The sequence below is a fragment of the Haliotis cracherodii genome, unplaced genomic scaffold, assembly GCF_022045235.1.
Source record: "Haliotis cracherodii isolate W230 unplaced genomic scaffold, xgHalCrac1.p SCAF_12, whole genome shotgun sequence".
Lineage (NCBI taxonomy): Eukaryota > Metazoa > Mollusca > Gastropoda > Lepetellida > Haliotidae > Haliotis > Haliotis cracherodii.
Window position 1 is genome coordinate 33,952,377 of NW_027266267.1, and position 24,489 is coordinate 33,976,865.

At 39.3% G+C, this 24,489-nt stretch overlaps 2 protein-coding genes across 2 annotated transcripts in view; both read left to right on the forward strand.

Moving 5' to 3' along the window:
* Positions 1-9,791: 9,791 nt before the first annotated feature.
* On the forward strand, positions 9,792-12,691 carry LOC139457314 (uncharacterized). Its single transcript, XM_071238722.1, has 5 exons — positions 9,792-9,891; positions 11,086-11,436; positions 11,663-11,758; positions 12,040-12,147; positions 12,432-12,691. Exons 1-5 carry the CDS (start codon positions 9,792-9,794, stop codon positions 12,689-12,691), a joined length of 915 nt encoding a protein of 304 aa, XP_071094823.1.
* Positions 12,692-18,261: 5,570 nt separating this feature from the next.
* LOC139457315 (uncharacterized) overlaps positions 18,262-24,489 on the forward strand; it is a 58,803-nt gene continuing 52,575 nt past the window's right edge. The window contains exon 1 of the mRNA XM_071238723.1: positions 18,262-18,449. Coding sequence (XP_071094824.1) covers positions 18,262-18,449 — 188 coding nt within the window. The remainder of the gene's footprint in view (positions 18,450-24,489) is intronic.

A 24,489-nucleotide genomic window follows, 5' to 3' on the forward strand; every position in this document is an offset into this window, starting at 1 on the left:
AATCTTTATGACGACTGTCTGTAAATAATCGATTTTGGACCAAACAATCCAGTGATTGACATCATGGACCTCGATCCATGCAACTGGGCAAGGATGACATGCATCAGCCAAGTCAGCGAGTCCGACCACCCGACCCCGTTAGTCCTACAGCAAGCATAGTCGCCTTTTACGGCAAGAATGGCTTGCAGAAGACCTACCATAGATACTATTTTGTTGTTGTGTTTTATAGGCATTACTTAGAAGTTGACTAATGACAATGTAGACAACTTTAATAACTTTTTTTATTACTCATATGACTCATATTGTACATGTCAGTACCAGTCTGGTACACACCTGGCTCAGGTGAGAGATAACATGGATAAACAACCGAAATAACGGAATATGAGGAAAGTGTCATGCATATGCATTCAGTTTACAAAATAAACAGAAAGCAGCTGATTGTAGGATGGCGTGTCGAACTTTATTACCCACGTGGTGAAGATACAGGTGGTAAGATACTAAATCCGTACGTCACACGTGTGTCGTACAAGGTTGACCTTGTTTTATTCGTTTTGATTGGATAATCGTGACATCTGTCACACCGGACTACTTTTTTCATTCATAAAAAATCGCGAGACATCATTCATTTTGCGATTACAAGGCAGAACTGAAGATATTCATGAGAACGAGAGATATTTACACTTTATTAAACCAAACAAGATATTGCGACCCCTTGTTCGTGGAGATGCCATGTGCACGTCACCAGTTGTGAGATACTCATTGATGTAATGCATGGAATACCGCCAATGATACCAGTTTCAAATATATCAACATCGAATGACAATTTCTAGTTTGTTCATTTTCAGGCACCATTAAACATTGATGTACACTCTGTGTTGCCGGAAGTTTAGAATCACGCACTGCAACTACACTCTGCAAACCCAATCAAAGTCTTCGTACTTGATTTGTGTTCAGTTAATCCCTATGTATATGTAATCATAGATGTGTATCCATGTCCTCCCAGGTATTGAAAACTTACTTGATAAAGGTATTGGTATATGTACCGAAACGTTGTAATATGTAGAACTTGAAACAAAAGGTAAATTCTGTCCTCCTAGGTACTGCAGCTTCTACAAAGCTAATTAAAGATAATGTTCTTCTTCATCATTATCATTGGTAACCAAACGGTCAACCAACCTTTACAATATGTCTTAACGTTGACACCAATATGTTGTACTACTCATGATCACGTTGATACCAGGTTTATTTGTTTGTTTGTTGTTTAACGCCGCACTCCGCACGCATTATTCCAGCTATATGGCGGCGGCCTGTTAGTAATCGAATCTGGATCAGACAGTTCAGAGTTTGACATCATGAGCATCGATCCAAGGAATTAGGATACGATGAGATGCATCAAAGCAAGTCAGTGAGCCTGACCACCCGATCCCCTTAGTCGCCTCTTACGAGAAGCATAGTCGCCTTTAAGTCAAGCATAAAAGAGATAAAGGAAAACAAAAGTGCACTGAGGCACTTCTTAATGATAAGCTGTTTCACGCTTAAGTTTATTGATATAAGGGAGGTAACTCGTGTATGACCGTCATATATTAGTGCACACATAAAATATGCTTTTCACCCGTCCTTGCTCAGAGGAATGGACGTATCAATACTCGCATTCATGATCCCTCTGCATATTTAATCAGTCGTTTTCATGTATTATTCAGATATGTACATGTAGGTTCGATGTCTTGGTATGCAAAACAAAAATTATATAATTTGGTTTCAAAATACCACTTTGATAGTATTCGAAAATTAAAGTCAAGAAATTATACATGGTTACATGGTAAAACGTCATAACAACTCACACACATGTGTGTTACAGAGAAAAACCCTTTGTTTTACTGGTAATTGCCAGTGTTTTCAAGGCCGTTACTTGAGAAAGCTTTGGTGTTCTGTATTATAGTGTGCACCTTACTTCAAGCGAAAATGCAAATGATTTTACGAAATGTGAACCGTGATTGACAGATGTTTATTCAATGGCGAGTTTACAGTATAAACATACATCTATAAGTCAATCAAATAAAAAATATATTCTTCAAAATAATATATATGAACATATTTGTATAATCGCTTACTCACTTGCTTACCCTCTTTATTTGTAAATATCATTGATATTCCCACTGACACCGCAGCCTCCATATTTCAGGTTTGCTTGGTGTGTGATACATCGAAGTTTATTGTCTCCCAGACCCAAGAGAAAATATTCAAGACCCACTCAAGCCCTTGAATAATTAATTTTGGCAAGTCTAGATAAGGATTGTTCTGGGCTCAATTTTGATTTATTAATTTTGTTGTGTAGATATGTATTTTTTAATAAGATAACTTTATTTCTGGGACTAAATGTAAGTCTGGCGGTCTAGGGGAGTAGCTCTACACAACAAACTTTGTGTGTCCCACGTGGGATATACAGTTACTGCCGGAGCCGAAACGATTTGTTTTTCAAATCATCCCTATTTACTCAGCTCACCTGTAGTCCTGTCAACACATTCAGAAACAGGTTGAACAAGATTGTGTTTCCCATACCAGGAAGTGATATTCAGCAGGGAACGGCCGTCTAAATATACACCACTTTCAATAACAGGCTAGTGTTATACACATACCACGGTAACATATACTGCCTGTCTGTAGGCTATGCATTGTTACGGGTGACGACCAAAGAACGATAGGCTGTGTTCACTGATAGCCGTGTAATACAAGAGTTCTTGTACACGTCTGAATTGAGGAAACCATACATGTTTTATCAGGCACACATACATGTCGCTTAAAGAAATCAATGTTCGAGTGATCACAAGTGCCAAGCTTTTACTGCGCAACACGGCAATGTACAAGTCAGACGAGTACACCTCACTTTCATATCTGTAATGTGTAGTCGTTAACTCACAAGGACGTCAGCATATACTGACTAGTTACAGCATAAAAATACCTGGAATTGATTTGAAAGGGTTAACGGTTAGAACGAGGGGTATACACTTTATAGTGATAGTCACATGTGGTGGGGGAAAAGTGACAATACATTAGACACGGGGTTACTAGTTTGTTGTTGTGTTTTATAGGCATCACTTAGAAGTTGACGGATGACAATATAGACAACTTTAATCACTTTTGTTATTACTCATGTGACTCATATTGTACATGTCAGTACCAGTCTGGTACACACCTGGCTCGGGTGAGAGATAACATGGATAAACAACCGACATAACGGAATATGAGGAAAGTGTCATGCCTATGCATTTCAGTTTACAGAATAAACAGAAATCAGCTGATTGTAGGACGGCGTGTCGAACTTTACCTCACTTTTATCTGCATAAGCGATCTGAATAAAATGAATGTAATTTTATAATCTATATGGTTCCGCCAGATATTATACAAATAAGGAAGTGAGTTTATCATTGACAGATAACTGTTACTGACAAAAGATTTAGCATCAGTAAAGGAAGTGTATTTAACATTAAATCACTTTTGTCACACCTAATCCATGCCGTTGATAGTGTTCGGGTTATATGATGTTTTGTGACATTACATATAATTAATCATGGACCTTCTCAAATATCAAACATTTGTTTACGTAGTATCTGGTAAGACGTTAAACTCGCCTGTGTTAAGAGTGGCGATGCGATTGGTGATTTCATGGAGTAGAAACTTCATTAATGAAACTAGGAAATGGGTCATGATGTGTTGCCTACGGTCATAATAACTGTATATAGACATCATTTCCACACACACAAAACGATCTTTCACCGTTAAAGTGATGTCATCATTGATAAGTCTTGTTCTGATATACTGACAATACAGGTCGAATTTACAATATGGGCAATGTTTGTTCTTATTATTAACTGACATTCTGAGACAGGAATTCATACAAAGGCCCTGAAAAATCAATTTGGGCATGGATACCAAACTGGCGTTAGATACCCCGTGTTGCTGTGCAGAGTTGCGTACCTCAGGCGCCCAATTACCGCCCTGATAACGACTCTTGGTTTCTTAGCACCATACCCATGCTAATGAATGGTTACATTGATAAATGTAGACTACAATTATTAGGAAGGCTCTGCAATAACGATTGTAACTCAATAACAGAAGACCTATTTTGTGCTCACATTGCTACCAACGCTATTGTCAATATTAGCCGTCCAGTAAGCATATGCAACATACTTCTATATACTGCTAAAAAATACCATTTGGATAACTATATAAAGGGATATACTGATAGCGGTTCATTCCCAACTAAATCGGCTTGGCGAGCTCTTGTAATCAGACGTCTATCAGAGAATGAACAGTACATCTGGAGAGAGAGACTAGCACAGAGACCGGATCTTTCACGATGCCATAAAATTCATAAACGGTTACAAATACATGTTCTATATAATGTAATGTATCTCTATCCACATCTAAGACAACCCCTGCAACTTTGTATTAAAATTGGATCAAGAGCAAAAGTGTCGAAAGAATGTAACCATTGTAATAGACATTGCTAAGACTATGATTGCCATATTATTTTACACTGTGAAATGTTTATGCCTGACAGAAATAATTTCTTCTCATGCCTGATTGATAAACTTGATGTAGATGTATACGTGAAAATAGATGTGCTTGACGATGATGATATGCTTTCATTTTTTCTCGGTGCAGATGTCCATGACTTGACTAACGAACTTGATTACGATACTTGGCAAAGCATCATAATGTCTTTCTGCCACTTCATATGAAATTTAAAGAAACACCTTATGTATATCTACTAGACACCTTACTGCTCTCAAAATGTACATTGTAAATTATTTATTCATAGCAGTGTATAACATGATTCCATTGTATATAGTCAAGTAATTACATTGATGTATTGTAAATAATGAATTTGCCCATGTAAAATCTTCGGATTCAACTCTGGAGGAAATAAAGAAATTCATTCATTCATTCATTCATTAATCATGGACCTTCTTAAATATCAAACTATTGCCGATGTGATGTAAAGCATTAACTCACTCACTCACTTAAATATCAAACAATTGCGATTGATGATTTCGTGGAGTAAAAACTTCCTTAAACAAACTAGAAAATCGTTGATGATGTGTTAACACCAAAGATTCTGTGACATCATTTTCACAAAAATATATTTTTCACCTTTAAAGTGATGTTATCATTGATAATTCTTGTTTTGACATACTGACAATACAGGTCGAATTTACAATGTGGTCAATTTCAACTATGTTTGTTCATATCATTAACTGACATTCTGAGACAGGAATTCATACAAAAGCCCTGAAATATCCACTGAGGCATGGATACCAAACGGGCGTTAGATAACCGGTGTCGCTGTGCAGAGTTGCGTCCCTCAGGCGCCCAATTGCCACCCTGATAACGACTCTTGGTTCCTTAGCACCATAGCCATGCTCGTGGGTTTCACATATTCACTCCTTCCGTCGCTAATTCACAATGACGTACTTGGTACGTTTTTTATCATTACACAGAAAAGACATTTACTGAAAAAATATGAAAACTAGCAAGCTTGCATCCGCATTACGTGTAAAATTAACAATAAATAATAAAACAGTAAAAAAGCACCAAGCATGTTCGTGACTGTATCCTCTATATCAAGTTGAGCAACAAGTGATGAGTTACAAGGTGGAGCAGGGCATCTTGGAGTAAACAGATAGCTGTTGTATATGTGGAGCCTGTGACCTAGAGTACATTAAAGCGTCTAAGAATATATATTTAGATATAATCTTGTCGGTCAACAAATACTTACATTTTGGTGCAAGTTGTGAGAAGAGCGGGTGATGCCGGTAGGGCAGGACATGCTTACCCTTTTGGCGACCCCCTGGGGTCATCACTTTTTTTCAATGATCAATTCATACTATTGTCACTGCTGTGTGTTCTTTTTCGCGCAATGGAATATGCTTCGTTAGGAAACGAGATTGGTTATTCTCTAGCACTGAAATTTGATTTTTATATTTTTATAAACAATCAACGTTTATGATTAAAACACTGTACCATTCATGCTGCTGATGAGGGGTGTATGAAACTTTTGCATAAAGATGTGTCATTGAAAATCTACGAGGCATATATACAGCACATCTCCTTTTTCAGAATTTTGACGTTTAATTTAACAGTCCATTTCGCATCATCAAAGGATTCCCCTTTTACAGAGCCTCTGAAACAAAACGTGTCACTTGCCACACAGTTTCCTTTTAAATCATCTGGATAAATGTGAACAATTTCATGTCAATTGCTCGTTTTATCAATTATATTTCATGCTTATTCCGCAGAATACTTACATAAGTCTTCCTGCTTCTTCCGAATCTCAGTTTTGTCAGGTTTGGTGTATAGATCCTGATTCTATTATGGAATATAAGTGCATGGCACAAACTGCAGGTATGATAATAACATCTCACCCCCTCCTTGAGGAGACTTGCTTGAGGAGGTGTCTGATTTTGCTGCAGTAGCTGTAGTTGCTGTTGTAGTTGTAGTTGCTTCTGTAGTAGTTGTAGATGCTGCTGTAGTTGTAGTTGCTTCTGTAGTACTTGTAATTGCTGCTGTCGTAGTTGTAGTTGCTGCTGTCGTAGTTGTTGAGGGCATTGTCATTCAGTTTACTACGTCTGAAAATTAGTATTATTGATTCGATTAAATTGCTTTGTTTTGATTATTTTGACAGAACATAGACGGGTTTATCCATGCGTCCACAACTAATAGTTTCAGCTAAATGGTGAAATGGTTACATATTTAATAACAGTTTCTGGGGTATCAACGTGATGTTAATTCACTCGTACAATACGTTTATATATATAAACTAAAGATCCAAAGAAAGTTTACATTGAAACATTGTGAATCAGCCAAAAAAAAACAACGCATGTGGTCAAATGTTTGTAACATGGTGCAAACAACTGACCTAAACGCAGCGCACTCGTTTCAAGAGAACCAAGACCATGCATCAGGCGATGCACGTGCTGCGACAAAAAATACTGCAAATAGGTTTTTCGGTGCTGAAGTGAGCACCCGTGCAGATACCTGTATAAGGTTCGACCTAAAGTCATCCGAAACAATCACATTAACCAAAACCACACCGAACAAATGCCACGTTTAAATGCAGAATAGAGAGAGAGAGAGAGAGAGAGAGGGCTATTTGTATGATCATGGTTATACAGACTACGGTCGGTTCGACGTGTACGACGTTGGCAACTAATGTCCGTTTCACCGATGAGAGCAGATTCAACCTGTTCCAAGCAGACGGGTCGATTCATATTTATCGCCGTAGGGGGCAAGGAATGGCTTCTGGCTGTAGCAAGATTAGCCCTGGGCTGTAGCCCAGCACTGTAACAACCATGCTGAAAATGCTTAGCTATGTACACGTGTGTGAGTAGAATGACCCCAAACGTAAACACGCAAACATCCAAATTGTACGCCATGCAATACCCTGTATGTGAACATTGTGAATCACGACCTTCACGTCGAGCAGATACTTTTATGAATATTCGGCTTGTAAAACCTGGCTCTGCACTACAAAGTTTAAAATCACTTCACAATATCCTGAGACGTAATTTGTGGAACTGTGTTGGAGATCAAACGGTGGCACAATGCCATGTGGCGTCAGCCTAGCAACAGGGTTGTTGGGGCCATCAGGGGTGAAGGAGTAGCCTAGTGGTGAAAGCGTTTGCTCGTCACGCCGATGATCCGGGTTCGAATCCCCATATGAGTACAATGTGTGAAGCCCGTTTCTGGTGTCCCCCGCCGTGATGTTGCTGGAATATTGCTATATCCAATGGCTCACGTTGATTCCCATGGCTCTACATTCAGTTTCGTTTCTGCTAATTTGATATGGTTCAAGAATATGTGTTTTCGGTTCATTTAATGACACACTGAAGATTACATGGCAGTATACTGTTCAAACAATCACCTGATTGACTACTCCTCCCCCTCCATCCTCCAAGACAAGCAAGCAAAGTAAACAATTTACAACAAACAAATTACATTAAAGTTGTGTTCAATGTGAGAAGATTTAATGTACAGTTAGACAATGCAATATAGATGTAATTTACACAAGTCGCAAGTTGTAAGTAGAAATAGTTAAATATCAAAATATTAAACATATCTAATTTCTGGTTCAAATAGAATTTACGTGGTGCATATTTACATTTCAAATGGTGGGGAGATGTAAATGCAATGTGGATCAGACACTTATTTCCCAAATAAATTACGTTATTAAGCGTCATTATTTTTATAAAAAAATATAACATTCCTGAAACAACAATCACCTGTAAATAATTGAAGAAGCACGATGCCTTACAATCAGCCAAGTCACAGTCTGACAGCGATCCACCTTTAAGTCAAGTCTAAGTACCGGCCGGGGTAATTCTGACCCGGACTCTAGACAAGGCTTGTTTGTTTGTTTGATGCGACAGAATTCAAGCTATTTGACAGCGGTTTGTAAATGATCGAGTCTGGACCAGACCATACTGTGATTGACATCATGAGCTTCGAACTACGCAGTTGTACGATGTACAGGTGTACGATGAAATGCATCAACCAGGTCAGCAGCCTGACCACCCGATCCCGTTAGTCACCTCATACGACAAGCACGGGTTGCTGAATATCAGTTCTAACCCGGATCTTCACGGATCAGACAGGGATGTAAACTGCAACAGTTTCAACAGTTTTCGACGAGAATAAAGGAAACCAGTCCTCAGTAAAATGCGATGTAGCGAATTGTTGTGTTTTGTAAATAGACTACGAGGAAAACTCTCTGGCAGTTTCTGATAAGTTATCATTGACTCTCTTACATTGATGAACACCATGCCTGTTTATCATAATAAACCCGTGGTAGGGGTTTCCTCATAGATATCTAACGTCCATGGATATAGCGAGGAGTATTTAAATCAAGGTGAGATGGGATTTAACGTCGCGCACAAGGTTATTGCACTTATATAGCGACGTGCATGTACGTGTGTGTGTGGCCGATTGTACTAGTCCGGACTGATGTCGCAGTTTAACATGAATACCCCACTCAGACATAGTATACCAACTCCGAGCCGACCAGTCCTTGTTTTAGCCCCTTAATGTAACAAGTATCATCTTTTAACGGGGATCGACCCCGACCTTCCGCTCTCTTCTTGTAAGTTTCGTCATAGAAAATATTAAAGGTTTGCTTGAAGTTGCGTTGTGGGTGCGACCACGTGTTTGAGTGTTTGCTCGTGAGTTTTTATGTGCGTTTGTGCGTAATTTGGGTTATTATTATTTATTTATTTATTTATTTGTCAAGCAATTTGCACTGACACATTAGTTCCTGGTTGTGAGATCCTGTTATCGAGAATATTCAGTTTACTCTACAATGTGCTCTATGAATAGTCATGTTTCAGGGAGTTACTTTACTTAACAAAAGAAAACGGATCCCGGTTCTAGATCCTGCTGTGAACGAGTGTGTGAATCTAGATGCTGACTGCACCTACTAAAAGAGAGTGTTGAAATGCACAAACCCCCATCTGAGAAATATGACGACTTATTGAGAGAGTCAATATCAAAAGCCTGTGATATATGTTGTGAACAGACCATGGGAGCATGACTGTGAAGTAGAAGGCTTTTGACCAACTGATGATTCAAAGGGAGATAAGTGTTTATGTTTTCCTCTCAGATTTGTTTCTCCCTGGAATTATTACTGAATCAATGCTAGACGTATTGGGTGTTGGGATAAAAGCTGTCAACAGCAATAAGTATGTAACTACCTCAGTCGGTTAAAACAAATCCTATAACTTCAATGTGTTACGACAATGTCTCGAATTGGTGACTTCAGAAAGCGAACGTTTGAGAAGATGGAAAACGTGCTGATAATTATACTGCTATGTAATGTCACTGCTCTTTGCAAAGGAGGTGAGTGTCACTATAGTTCCTTTCCTTTATTTATTTACATCCCACCACAGTTATTGTGCTAGGTTTAAAATAACTTTTAGGGAATGTTTACATTTCATCAGTAAACAATGAAGTTATCACGAGAAGAAGGAAAGCTAGTTATTCTGCTAATCTTTTGTGTAATTTCTATCTCACGTCATGGGTCCAGCCCAAAACAGAAGCTATACCATTGTGTATGTATAGGTGTCTCCCATACACCCCACCCCACCCCACCCCACACCACACCCTCATTCTTCCAACAGGTTATATGCCCGTCAAAAGAGGAAGGAATCATGAAATATATATGTAATATTTGATACCACGTATCAGAACAAAGTGTTAACGAATAACATCCTGTGCAAGAACGTTTTTGGCTGTACAATTTAACACGAAAGCACATCCGATAGTTTGCACGTGTTGTGTCGCATCTTTCAAATCGCCATATTCCCAACAGACGTCAGTGGTGTCCATAACGTCGAAACATGGGTATTTGTCGCTGGTTACGTGTCATGTTTTCAGATGAGTCCCGATTCACTTTGCACTTCTTTGATAGGCGTGGTCGGGGTCGGGGTCGGGGTCGAATCAAGCCGTTGTCTGCCTTAGACCTCATGACAGATTTGGTGGTACATCGATTTTGGCCGCCGACCACGATAGCTGAACTTGGCGGCCAGGCACTGCTAGAGGAGTGAGACATACTCCCTCAAATCGCTGTTGGGAGACTCGTACGCAGTGTGACTAGTTGAGTGAATGAGTAAGTGAGTGAGTGACGTTTTACGCAGCTTTTAGCAATATTCCAGAAATATGACGGCGGGGGACACCAGAAAAGGGCTTCACACATTGTACCCATGTCGAGAATCGAGCCCGGGTCTTCGGCTTGACGAACGAACGATTTAACCACTAGGCTACCCGACCGCTCGTTGAGTGAATGAATGTTGGACAAATAATTCTTATCATACAGCTATTACTTGAAGCTAATTTCTCTTACCATTTGGAAATTTGAAGTTGTTTCCGAATATGCCCTACGTTTGAGCAGAGTACCATGAACCTTATCTTACATAATAAGCACACTTGACCATTGACTAATTTCCCGTAGTAAACTAGTATTATTCACTTATTGTTGTTTCATGTTCCCCTTTGTCATCATCGTCAGGTGTTTGAGGACGGTTTGTATTGCAGGTTCCTTGCATCTCTTCAGTTCTCCACCCACCGCAACAGATGGCGGCCTCTTCACCCTGGTATGCACCAATAGAAGTCGTGGTATCAGTGGTATGAAGTGGTATCTGAATGACAATCAAGCTTTCACTACCAAAGCCGAGGGAGCAAAAGAAACGTGCTCATTGGGGATACCAAGCTCGTCTCCAATCAAGTACAAAGATCGTTTCACAGTTAGCTGTAACGACCTTCAACACAATGTGACTCTCACAATAAACTCTACGATAGACAATGGATCTGTGTGGTATTGTGAGGATAACACTGTGACTGGCACTAGACAGGTTACAAGACTAAAAAGTAACAAATTTATTATCAGTAAGTGTTCATTGTTTGCTTTCACATGCTGCCACCTTGTTTATCAATAATAGTGAGTGACATCACGATTAGATTCTTTATCTTGTTTCTCATTTGTCAGGCCTGGATTTCTTCCTTCACGATTATTAATGTCATCGATTGTAATAAAATATATTGCTATGTTAACCACTATTTGCGTTGAATTATCCGACACACCAAAGCATAACAACCTTGTCTTGTTTTCAAGATGTAACGACAAGTATCTGGACATATGGATCGTCAACGTCGTCAACAACGTTCGGGCCCTCTGATTTGGACAACAGCAGTACAGATACACAAAACAGTAACATGATCTGCCATGTCCCGAACTTTAATTTAACCAAATTTCAAAGTTACTTTCATATGTTGAAATATAACACATTAACGAATTTTGAGTGTACTAGCACTGCACAATACAATATTTCTATGGACCACAAATCCTGAACCGATTCCGATCTGCATGCTTTTTGGGAACAAGAACAGTCACACTGAACAGCTATTGAATGCAAATTGATATACAGAACCCCAAAGGCATTACATTGTAAATAGTTTATATACTTTGTGTTGCTATTTCTATTTGCACAGATGCACCAAACGTCGTCTACATCGCGGTAGGAGCAGCAATGGGTGGCGTTGTTGTTAGCTGCGTCATCACCGCTATCGTCGTTTGGATGAGGAGGAACTCCAGTACAGGTAGGGAACATGTCGTCTGTGTCATATACCATTGACAATGACACCTTGAAGCAACTAGAAAAGGACATGTGTTTGAAACTTTGCTGTCATTAATCATTACATACCTTGCGTATGTTATCGTTTCACACATTTATCCAAGACAACCAATTGCTTCCGGACTAAAATTGGCAGACCGGCATCATTTACACAATTTGGAAAGACATTCATGATCAAGAGAGTTATTCTGAAATGTTAAAAGAAGTTAAGGGTATCATGGTACCGTTACTGTTTCGTTTGACTTCCAGAAGACAATGCGACTGCACCGAATATTTACACTTCTCCGTCCCACTACGAGGACATGGAGCACGAGTATGGTAAAGCAGAGAGGCAGTACGTTAACACTGTGGAGGTTAGTGGGAGTGGTTCTCCAGATTCCGTGAACACAGAGGACCAAGCGGGTAACGCAGCCTACTACAACACAACTGGTCAACATCAGCATCTTGATGAACATGCAAATACTGGAGACACAACTTACTACAACACTGTACGTGATGCTGACAACTAGATTCACACGACGATTCACATTCACCATCACTGTTTCCTGTAATATAACTTTCAGAAGACGATGCAAGCGTTCCGAATATCTACACTTCGCCGTCCCACTGCGAGGACATAGGCCACCATTATGGTAAAGTGGACATGTAGTACGTCAACACCGTGGAAGGTATTGGGAGTGGTTCCGTGAACAAAGAGGACCAAGCAGGTAACGCAGCTCACTACACCACAGCTGACCAACATCAGCGTCTTGATGAACATGCAAATACAGGAGACACAACTTACTACAACACTACACGTGATGCTGACAACTAGATTTACATGACTAGGACAAAAAATGAAGCATACCGTAACACCACAGACAGCTAGTGTGTCAGCGCTTCTTGATGTCCGCGTAGAGAACACCCTGTTCCATGACAATGAGGGTTGGTTAAAAAAACTTTGCTTGGAAAAGATATTTAGAATGTAATTGATTGTGATAATAACAGAAAAGCATACATCTGTTTCATACTGTATCACTGGTTAAACACTTCAAGCTTGCGATGCAGGTCGTGTCATAATTTGCTGAAGTCATTTGTGCAAGGATTCACTTCCAGAAGAAAGTTACAAACTTCCTGGAACATTAATATCAGTATTTACTCATGTCAATCCCAGAGCTCACCATTGCAAGTGGACTGCCTCTGAGGTCTAGTGTTTAGAGCGTCTGTCCTAAGAGCGGAAGGTCTTGGGTTCGATCCCCGGTCGTGTCATACCGCAAGGCGTTAAAAGATGGTACTTGTTACCGTGCCTGGTGCTCGACATTAAGGGGCTAATACAAGGACTAGTCGGCTCGGTGCCTCAGTTGGCTAGCACTATAAAAATCGACATTAGTCCGTACCAGTACGAGCATACACACACACACACACGCGCGCGCGCGCGCGCACACACACACGTACATTCACGTCGCTATTGGTTTCACGATCAGCCCGCGTTGGCGCTGGGTTAGAATATTTCCCCTGCAACCAACATGCTTGTCGAACGAGGCGATTTAATTAATTGGGTAGTCAGGCTCGACGACTTGATTGATAGCGTGTTCTCGTACCCCGACGGCATGGATAGTTGCTCACAATATCAATCACTGATTGGCCTGGTCCAAACTCAGGCCGCCCTCATGTAGCTTGAGTAATGCTGATTGCGTTATTAATAAAACAAAACAGAGAAACAAACAAAACCTTAAGCACGGGGTTGGACACAAATACAAGAGACGTTACATTCCATCATACAATATTCAATTTACAGTCCAGCTGCCTTTAACCACTAGCGCTTTCTTGAAGCAGTGTCTTTGTTTTGGGGCAATTGGTTGTGTTTTTCTTTTTTTGTATTTTAGCTGTTGTATATTTAACATAGTAATTAAAGCATATTTTGAAGGACGGTACAGAAAATAGTATATAGAATGTTTCGGAGACGTTTTTCGGATATATAAAAATGGTGTGAAGATGGGAGACTGTATTTCTTGTGTTAGTTTTAGTATATGAGTTATTCATATACATGTACCTATCAATGATATGAGGCACTTTGCATGTGCGATTGAGGCAGCATTGAGACCGTCATGTCACAGTGAGTGAGTGAGTGAGTTAAGATTTAACGTCACATCGGCAGTATTTCAGCCATATCGTGACGAGAAGTACATTAATAATACATAGATTTAGACTAAATAAAAAGCTGTCAACGAAGGACAGTACAATAACTAGGATATCACAGATTCGATTTAAAACTAGTTGAGAATATATAAAAACCATAAGTATCAGTGAACAACACAATATAAAAATTGGCTAGGGATCGTCAGTAACTAAAGGGAGATCACCATACTAGGGACCATGGGGACTTACAGTGCCTGCATGGACCCCCGTCATGTCACAGGGGGTGTAATAACCAGACCTGTATTACACCCCAGCTGGGCTGATGTGGTTTTTTTGTCAATGGATTTTTAATGGGTGATCAACATCAGCTCGGGAGGTAACATATTTGAATAACGTCCCTTGGTGCCTCGTCTGCTCGTCTGCTTTGCTGGTTTTCATGAGACAATATCTTCCAAACAAGGTAAAAATGTATTGCATTTTACAATTTGGTTGTATGGCTTATGATACAAAAGTTATTGTATGACCCTCTGGCTGATATTGTGGTCTCGGGTTGTTATGCGCATATGTGTAATAAATGAATATTCTTTTCCATGGATTGTTTGTCTTGTTTAACGCCGCACTCACCAATAGTCCAGCTATATTACGGTGGTCTGTAAATAATCGAGTCTGGAAAAGACATTCCAGTGATTGACATCATGAGCATCGATGAACGCAATTGGGATACGATGACATGCATCAACTAATCATCACGTTATCCTCTTGTGCTATGAGCAGGAAAACGACAGACGCAAGTGTCGAAAATGGTGTGGTTGCTGCAGCCCGGAATGCAGTAACACATCTCCTAGAAACATTTCTTCTTTGATAGGCATTTAGAAGTTGGAGTACTGAGTAGGGACAAGATTTATGGATGAACAGGCTTCTCCACTCCAGTACAACTACATCTGATATCTACTCTACTGTATAAACACTGCCTCCTACCTGTATAAATACTTGTCAACCATACTTTGTATATCACTTGCTTGAAAACGGTGTTAGAACCTTCACTGAAACGTCGCTCCTAATTGTAATAAAGAAGTTGTTCACCCATAAATCTTATTCTTACTTACTCCTGGAAACATGTATAGATCGCCAACATCCAAAGGACGAACGCCATACTGGGGGCTATTGAGACGTATGGTACACCTGCTGCCTACATGGTACCCCAGCAACGTTTGCGTGAGTGCCTTAGTGGCAGGTCGTTATTTAGCAACTTTAGCCGATTGTTTTTTATTAAACAAAATCGCTGTGAGAAAATCTGTGGCAGGTATTAAATGCAGCAAAGGTTGTGGTCTTAAATATCCTCACAATTATTTTGTTACCTCTTCCCCATTGAGGGCGTCGCCATGAACAATCTCAGTTACGAATTAAATACTACAAATACATAAAATATTAAACTTTATAAAAAATACAAACAACAAACGTCAAATTTAATCACTTTCTTTTGAAACGCACAATATTACACGAGGACGAACCTGGTTATGAAGGACCTTAACTGATGTTGCTGTGAAGTACGTATCTCTTGTGATGGATAGATCCACACATTCAAACATCTCACGCACACAGGATACACATTCTCTCATCACAAGGGATACACATCGGGAGTTCCTCACCTTTCTATAATTATTCATGTATATATCTGGTATGGCCAATACGGCATCACCTCAGAGTGACCTCTTGAAATCTGGACTGATAGCTCCAGTAGGAACAGCCGTTAGTGGGGCTTATTTGTTTACACCTGCTTTGATATGTTTTTGCAGCTTCAGTTACTGTGTTACCAATTATTCCAACATGGCCAGGTAACCAACAAAAGACGTTGAAGCATTGGCCAGTAGCAAGACCATGGTTGTGGTGAATTTTCACAAGACACGACAGTAAGTCGGAAAATATTATAAACTGTTGATGTTGTTATTGATTATTTACATGTTTGACAGCTGTTAAAATTGCCTTAGACTCTGCTCTAAAAATGTAACTGTCATTTCGTATTGTTGACGATATAGATTGAAGCTGGGTCATAATCAATACATCAACCTGTAAATATACATCTGTAAGTGTAACATCCGTAACTGATTTACTCCAGCAGGTATAGTTGTTGATTACTAAGGTTTAGTTAGTGTCAGAAACACATCTGTCGTTTCCAATTGCCACCGAGAAGACTGTTATATGGTTTAAACGCACCTCACAAACATTAGACAATTATAACAAATTAAACCTTTGACAGCTTCAATGATGTGGTTTCATTGACAAGGGAGGAAACTCGCATTAATGAATTATGGATGGTGTGGTTGCATTGGCACATAAAACGTGAAGACATACGAACAGATCAATTCCATTTTCAAGCTGCATCGTCATAAAGTTTATAAAATTGACACATTTATAGTACAACATTGATTATCACTTTAAGGGGAAGGAAAATACATATGAAAGCAAACAGTAAGAGGACATTATGGGAAAAAACAGCAAGTGTGTCAAAGACGTCCTCCAAACCAAAAGGGCGCCACACGGGTCCTAGAGGACAAGCCTTCATAGGCGAAAGACAGGGGAAGAGGTTTTCAAAGCGGAAACTAAATTCGATCAAAATGGTAACTAATTAATTCAAAAGTGAGTGTTTACATTCATGACGAACGTCATGATCATATTCCATGACAGCCTCTAGATCCAGGAGATCTATAATAAAGATAAGAATTTTGGCCTTTGTCGTGGTCCGGATTCTTCTCAATTGACAACGCAGGTCATCATCAGCCTGAAAGTGCAAATAACTACTGTACTATTATACTCCTAAACATATAAATACAATAAATACCAATGAATACAAAAGGTGGTAATAATTTATATGTTAATAGATTAACATTACGTTTCATACCATGTTTCATAACTTAACTTCCACCAAAGTAACAAGTTCGTCTCTTGTACACCACTCAATCTTAAATGATTCCTCCCTGTCTGCAAAGGTGGTGATGATCTTGGATAAGGGTGTGCCCTTTCGGGAAAAAGTCACTGGAAATTGCCTCATCTCTGTGCAAATTAAAAGCACAGTGGGTGTTACGGCATCGACATTATTAACATACAATTTAATGTCTATTAGTTTATCACTCGACAGTTGCTTGTGATATTGCTGGAATATTGCTAAAAGAGGCAAACGTACAATGCCAACATCGCCCATGTCATGCAAATAGTGAGGATGGGTTTACGTCGCTTTTAGCAATATTCCAGCATATCACGGCGGGGGACACCAGAAATGTACCCATGTCGGGAATCGAACACGGGTCTTCGGCGTGACGAGCGAACGCTTTAACCACTAGGCTACCCGACTAGGCTATTATACTTAATAAGAGGAATATCGACAAGTCTCAGCTTGTATTGGCATGACCGTATTTGCATGACTTTTTAAATGCAATCATGCATGCAGTTTATGTTTCAAAATAAATTAAAAAAATACAAGTTATATAGCACAGTTTGCACCTGATGGTCGTTTTCGATATGCAGTGCTCGTTGATAGTATCCTTGAGACGCTTATGGTTCTTTTTCACAAAATATACAAGATTCAATTATGCAAACACGTTCATGTTATTACCTTGGGTGATTCAATAACTTGTATTCTTTACAGCATTTTGTTGGTTTTTATTACAGTTTTGTATTGAAGCCCAGGTCAATGCTTTATCTTGCTGTACCATTTCAGAGCACAACTTAATTACCAGTGCAAGGGCAAAACGCTGGAGTTTAAAATGGCATAACGCAACTGAACATTATAACATAATGCTGTAAGCTGGCATTGGAGTCGACAGACAGGAACACTATTGTTGTATTTTTATTTCGCTCGTCACAAGCCGTGATATTTCTTAGTCTGGTATGATATGTTTTAACGTCTTGAACTAATACTAACACACATGCTTGTATTTACAGAGTGACGGTGTATGGGAAAACGATGGACATGTATGAGAGGCTGGCAATAAATGGTCACAACTACGTAGAGCTTCATGGGGCATCAAAGGACAAGTGCATCAGTCTGTGTACAACCAGGCCAGACGTTTTGTGTTTCAGTGTCGTCATGTTCACATTTGGACCTTTAGAGTGCACGTTGTCGACTTATGGTTATCTCGACGTCGACCAAAGGTACAGAGAGACTGACCAAGATGGATGGCTGTTTGGAACCTGAGATTGTGAATATTGCTATGGTGTGTTACAATGTTGACATATCCCCCTTGATATTCACGTTGTTGGTATATTGACGTTACATCACGTGATAAAACAAAGTAGAATGTTGTATGGATGAGACATTAAAGATTTGGTGTTGCGCATAATTGAGTTAGTCAGGATATTTTAGGATGTTTCATTCCAATCATTTAATCGAAGTATAAAGAGGACTGTGTATGCGAAGGATCGAACGAAAACATAACACGATCAAGTTATACTTTAAGGTCTATTGCCCTGAAAATGAAACTGGTGAAACAGAAGATCAATAAACGCTAAAGGCGTGCGACGTGTCATGTGTGAGTAGGCAACTTCCACAATATTGAGAAAGTACATTGTATGTTATGTGTTCTTGGTCAACAGGCTGGATTCATGTTGTATAGAAAAGGTATATTACGTTTGCTAGGAGATCTGAGAAGCATTATAAACATTTGTTCTCCACATGGGTTAAAATATGCAGTGTAATATATTTTCGATATTTGCATAGTGTACAATTAGTGATTATCAAAGCTGATTCGTCAGTTAAACAAAGATCAATTTCCATTGGAAACCGGGACTATTTTCCTCCTATCGCATATTCATTCAGAAATTCACGGCTTTTATTTACGGGCTACACTCTCACTGATTCGAAATGTTTGGGACAAAATGATTTCACATTATAACCAACAAAGCATGTATTTCACATGATTTTTCATTTTACCATAAAAGCCAAAACTGCATCTGCGGTGGTTGTGAACAAATATGGCTGACCATTTGACTCCTGTCAAAGTAAATGATCTCGATGAAGTGGACGGAGATCTGACGGTCAGGAAGAGTTATTCGTATAATTCAACATCAATACATTTAATGTCTTTATTCTAATAACTTCATATGGCCAGATTGAAGTACTGTATAATTCAAACATCAACACCACCAAGTCCTGTTTTGCCATGGTATGTGCTGGAGCTCTTGCTGTTTTCGACCACCCGAATCAAAACACCTGACTTATTGCAGACAGGTTGGCCTTTGTGAACATTGATAACATCGGTAAGATTTTAGCTGACAATGAAAATGAAACCACAATTAAAAAGACTCAACTTGACATTCATTTAGTTCAGAACGTTATACAGGAAAGCTTTACGTGACAGAAGAAGGTGGAACTAAATGTCATTCCTTGCATTTTGTTCATTTCGACACGTTAATCAGATACTTCATAATTCAACAGTTAGGCAGGTTTTGAAATCAAAACAAAAATCATTAAAAAATCAGCTGACCCCAGTGAGATGATCTTGAGTTCGATATTGTACTGAATAATATCCGTGAAAGCTGACAGTCTCCAGGTGTTGTGTTAGTCTTTCAACAACTCTTCGATCATTAATATATCATAACATCAAAATCTCAACGAACTCCTGTCATCTTTTCGGCTACATTCACGCCACAAGCGTGTTCGTAACGGTTCTGATGTCGTTCCTGGTTTCAACTGTCTCATATCTGGGTCAAGTCGTTCATTTCAATCGTGCATTTCAAAGTTTACCCACTTTTCGTAACTTTTCTCCAACATGACTAATGTACATTCCATCTATGTTGATGTTACAGTTTTTGTCATTTGTTTAGAATGACACATTATATCTTCTCAATGTTAAATTCACGTCTATGCTGATGCACGACGGTGACTGTCTATTCATGACGAGATCTTTTTAAAACGTGTCTTCTTTTATCAATGCTAGATAGTGTACGCTGTGTAAACCAGACAGAAAACTGCAATAATGTGTTCTTTCAAGCATTTTTAACAGAACTATATGTTTCACGCATAATAACACGTTCAGTGGAAAATGCGGTTGGAGTAAGTGGACAGTGTTTCTTTCACACGCGGATTGATACAAAAAGCTGATTCTTGATCGGGACATTGTATACATGAAACATGTCTTTGATATGATTATGGGTAGTAAATAGAACAACCCACTCGGTACGAGTGATTACGGAAAATATGTCACTCGGAACTTACAACACTCTTTTTTACACACGTATTTTTCGTCATCACTCATACCTCGAGGATCATTTATCGTAAATCCTAACATATCAACTAGGAAATATTATATACTATACATGTTCACCACTTCCAACACATTATATATCAGTAGTATACATCGTGAATGCCACAGATCACCTACAAAACATTATATACCAGTAGTATAGATCGCGAATCCTTTCAGACCACCTCCAACACATTATGTACCTGTAGTAAACATCGTGAATGCCAAAGATCACCTACAAACATAATAATATACATGTAGTATATACATCGCCAGTCCTTTCAGACCACCTGCAACACATTATATTCCTGGTGTATACATGTACTTGGTGAATGTTACGGATCACCTAAAAACATTATATACTAGGAGTATACATCGCGAATTCCATCAGAATATTTCTGTAGTATACATCATAAATGCCACAGATCACCTGCAAACATTATGTACCAGTAGTATACATCGCGAAGCCCATTAGACCACCTACAACACATTATATTCCTGGAGTGTACTTGGTGAATCCCACAGATCACCTACAACATATAATATACCAGCAGCATACATCTACATCGTAAAACCCCCCTTTAGACCACCGACAACACATTAGATCATGTCTCCTCCTTATCTTTTACATTACACACATCCGTCGTTCACACTTGTGTCCACTAACCCAAGTTAGCATACACATTATGCTTGCAAATTAATCCATATAACGTAACATTTGACATTAGCAATCACTCTCCTTTCTTCTGCGCATCCATGTAAGTTACATACATTTAAATCACAAAACATCAACATTTTCCATGGCACTCATCTTCTCTACAATTTTATTCATGGAGGAAACATAGTGAATGCCACAAGATCACCTACACCACATTATATGACGTCAGTTGTGTCTCGACGTATTCATTCTGTGATGTCATTACTTATGTGGACACAATAAACAATGACGTTGCTTCATTGTTGACGTCACAGATTCCTGCTTGGCGACATAACCACCGTTTGTGGACCCCTGTCATTATTTGGCAAGCGTCGCTCCTGATTATGCGGGCCACCGAGACAGACATGGTCCCTTTATCAACCCAATAAGATGCTCTCTGTCATGAATTAGCACAGCTTGCAAACAAAATACACAAACTTTACAGCAAAGAACGCACATCAAATCCTAGCAACGAAACCAAGCTCAGGTAGACCACTGGCGTTTTTACAGTAATACATGCGGCAGTATTTGGAAAGGGCCCTCATACTTACAACTGAATTCTATTCAAACAATCGGAAGCGTCGTTGCACCTGCCTAGTAAATGAAGTGAAAATTCTATAATATACACCAAATAACTTCCTTCAAGCAAATAGTTACTGATGGCACAAACACAGTCTCATGTTATAACTACGTCTGCGACTTGCTGATTAGATTTCCCCCCAAAACACTAACTAATTATACCTGTGTTAATCACGCAACATGATAGTTATGATGGATGACAACAGAATGCTTTTCCTTACTGACTGCGACTTCAATACAACGGAAGGATTCATCTGAACCCCACCTCAACACAAGTGATATTTTCCTTTCTACAACTACGCGATCTCATCTAGGCACACACATTCAAGTCATAATTTGTGAGGGCAATCAACAGTCACTACACAAATCCGCCCGTTTGCACGGGCCGACCTATAACTCCGTACATTTCCTGGAAAGGGCAACATACTAGTTCTCCAATCACATTCAATTAAAAGCACATTTAACTTTCGTAACAAGCCCATTCATTCACTACCACAATGCCGACGCTTCCAAGAACACTTTCCTCGTCACCATAAGCTTTGTCTATTCATACTAAATTATTAGACAGAGGAATTTAGGATACAATAACCAAATCTAAACAGTCGTCTGCAGTGAACACACGTCACTGGATAAGGCAAAAGTCTGTTTGAATATTGAAAGAAAATGGTTTCGCATCAAGGAATATAGCCTTTGACTTACCTCTGCCTAATCCCGTTCCTGTCACATCAAAACCTGCTTTTGTGATACATCCCGAAAGCAACACGTCCTCTGCTAACGTACACTGCCGATAATCTGATTCTCTATGACGTCAGCTGACTGTTGACGTATTTATTCTGTGATGTCTTTACTTATTGGGACACAATAAACAATGACGTTGCTTCATTGTTGACGTCACAGATTCCTGCTTGGCGACATAACCACTGTGTCCCAAACCGTTTGTGGACCCCTGTCATTATTTGGCAAGCGTCGCTCCTGATTATGCGGGCCACCGAGACAGACATGGTCCCTTTATCAACCCAATAAGATGCTCTCTGTCATGAATTAGCACAGCTTGCAAACCAAATACACAAACTTTACAGCAAAGAACGCACATCAAATCCTAGCAACGAAACCAAGCTCAGGTAGACCACTGGCGATTTTACAGTAATACATGCGGCAGTATTTGGAAAGGGCCCTCATACTTACAACTGAATTCTATTCAAACAATCGGAAGCATCGTTGCACCTGCCTAGTAAATGAAGTGAAAATTCTATAATATACACCAAATAACTTCCTTCAAGCAAATAGTTACTGATGGCAGAAACACAGTCTCATGTTATAACTACGTCTGCGACTTGCTGATTTAACTTCCCCCAAAAAGGCTATTGTAGCTAATTATACCTGTGTTAACCACACAACATGATACTTACGGTGGATGACAATAGAATGCTTTTCCTTACTGACTGCGTCTTCAATACAACGGAAAGGATTCATCTGAACCCCACCTCAACACAAGTGATACTTTCCTTTCTACAACTACGCGATTTCATCTAGGCACACACATTCAAGTCATATTATGTGAGGGCAATCAACAGTCACTACACAAATCCGCCCGTTTGCAGGGGCCGACCTTTAACTCCGTACATTTCCTGGAAGGGCAACATACGAGTTATCCAATCACATTCAATTAACTGCACAATATATGTTTTTACAACAAAGTAAGTAAAAGAGATGATCTGTTTGTGTAAATGTCGGCTCATTAGTTTTAAACATAATTGTGTGTTTTTATTATTATTATTATATTATTGGTAGTATTATTAGTATTATTATTAACTGTTTATAAGAATTAGCCAGTTTAAAACCTTAATTTATTACAATATATGATATTTGTTTTGCGAATAATAAACCCAGATTACTTGAGGAAGGGATTGTGTCTCGTTACATAAACACCTCATCAAAAGTATCGCACCACCAAATTTGAAATGTAATTGCGAAGTCATTTTCAGTGTAGGGATTTGCAAATGGCACACTGTGTGTTGACACATCATCTGCCTGTAGAACCTTGTAAGTACGTTTAGTCCAACCGTATGCACACCTAAGAGGTCTCCATAGGAAGAGTCATGTTTGATGACTGACAGTTCAGTCTTTACTGCTATTAATCTTGAATGAAAATTCTACCAATTTGAAAGTCTGTCTTTGGAACGAATGTAACTGAAGAGGCTAAGAGTAATATCACAGAAAGACACGTACGTGTTGATCTGTCCATCTCATTCCTGATACGTACCATACTCATACTGCCTCTATGTATCCCTAATTATAGTCCTTGGAGTCGCTGGCGAATAAAGCTTCTTCTTTTTCTGTGCCAATGCTCATTTCTCCTGGTATTTGCAATCATAGCATCTTATTTGACATTCGGTAACATTCGGTAATCTTCGCTTTCCATCTTACCCTCATCCATCTCTTTTCTGATAATCCAAAAAAGTTGGCGATACTTTTGACGAGGTGTTTTTATATGGGTTATATCATTCACCTACTGAATACCATACATTGCCATGGCTACTGCTCAACTGCATCTGGTTTCCATTGAGCCCGGGCGTGGCAGCGTCAACCTGTATAGGAAACTAAAAACCTATTTTACGATAATATGATTGTGTCTTTACTGTGTAATGCCATGGTGATTAACAAGTGCTGATAC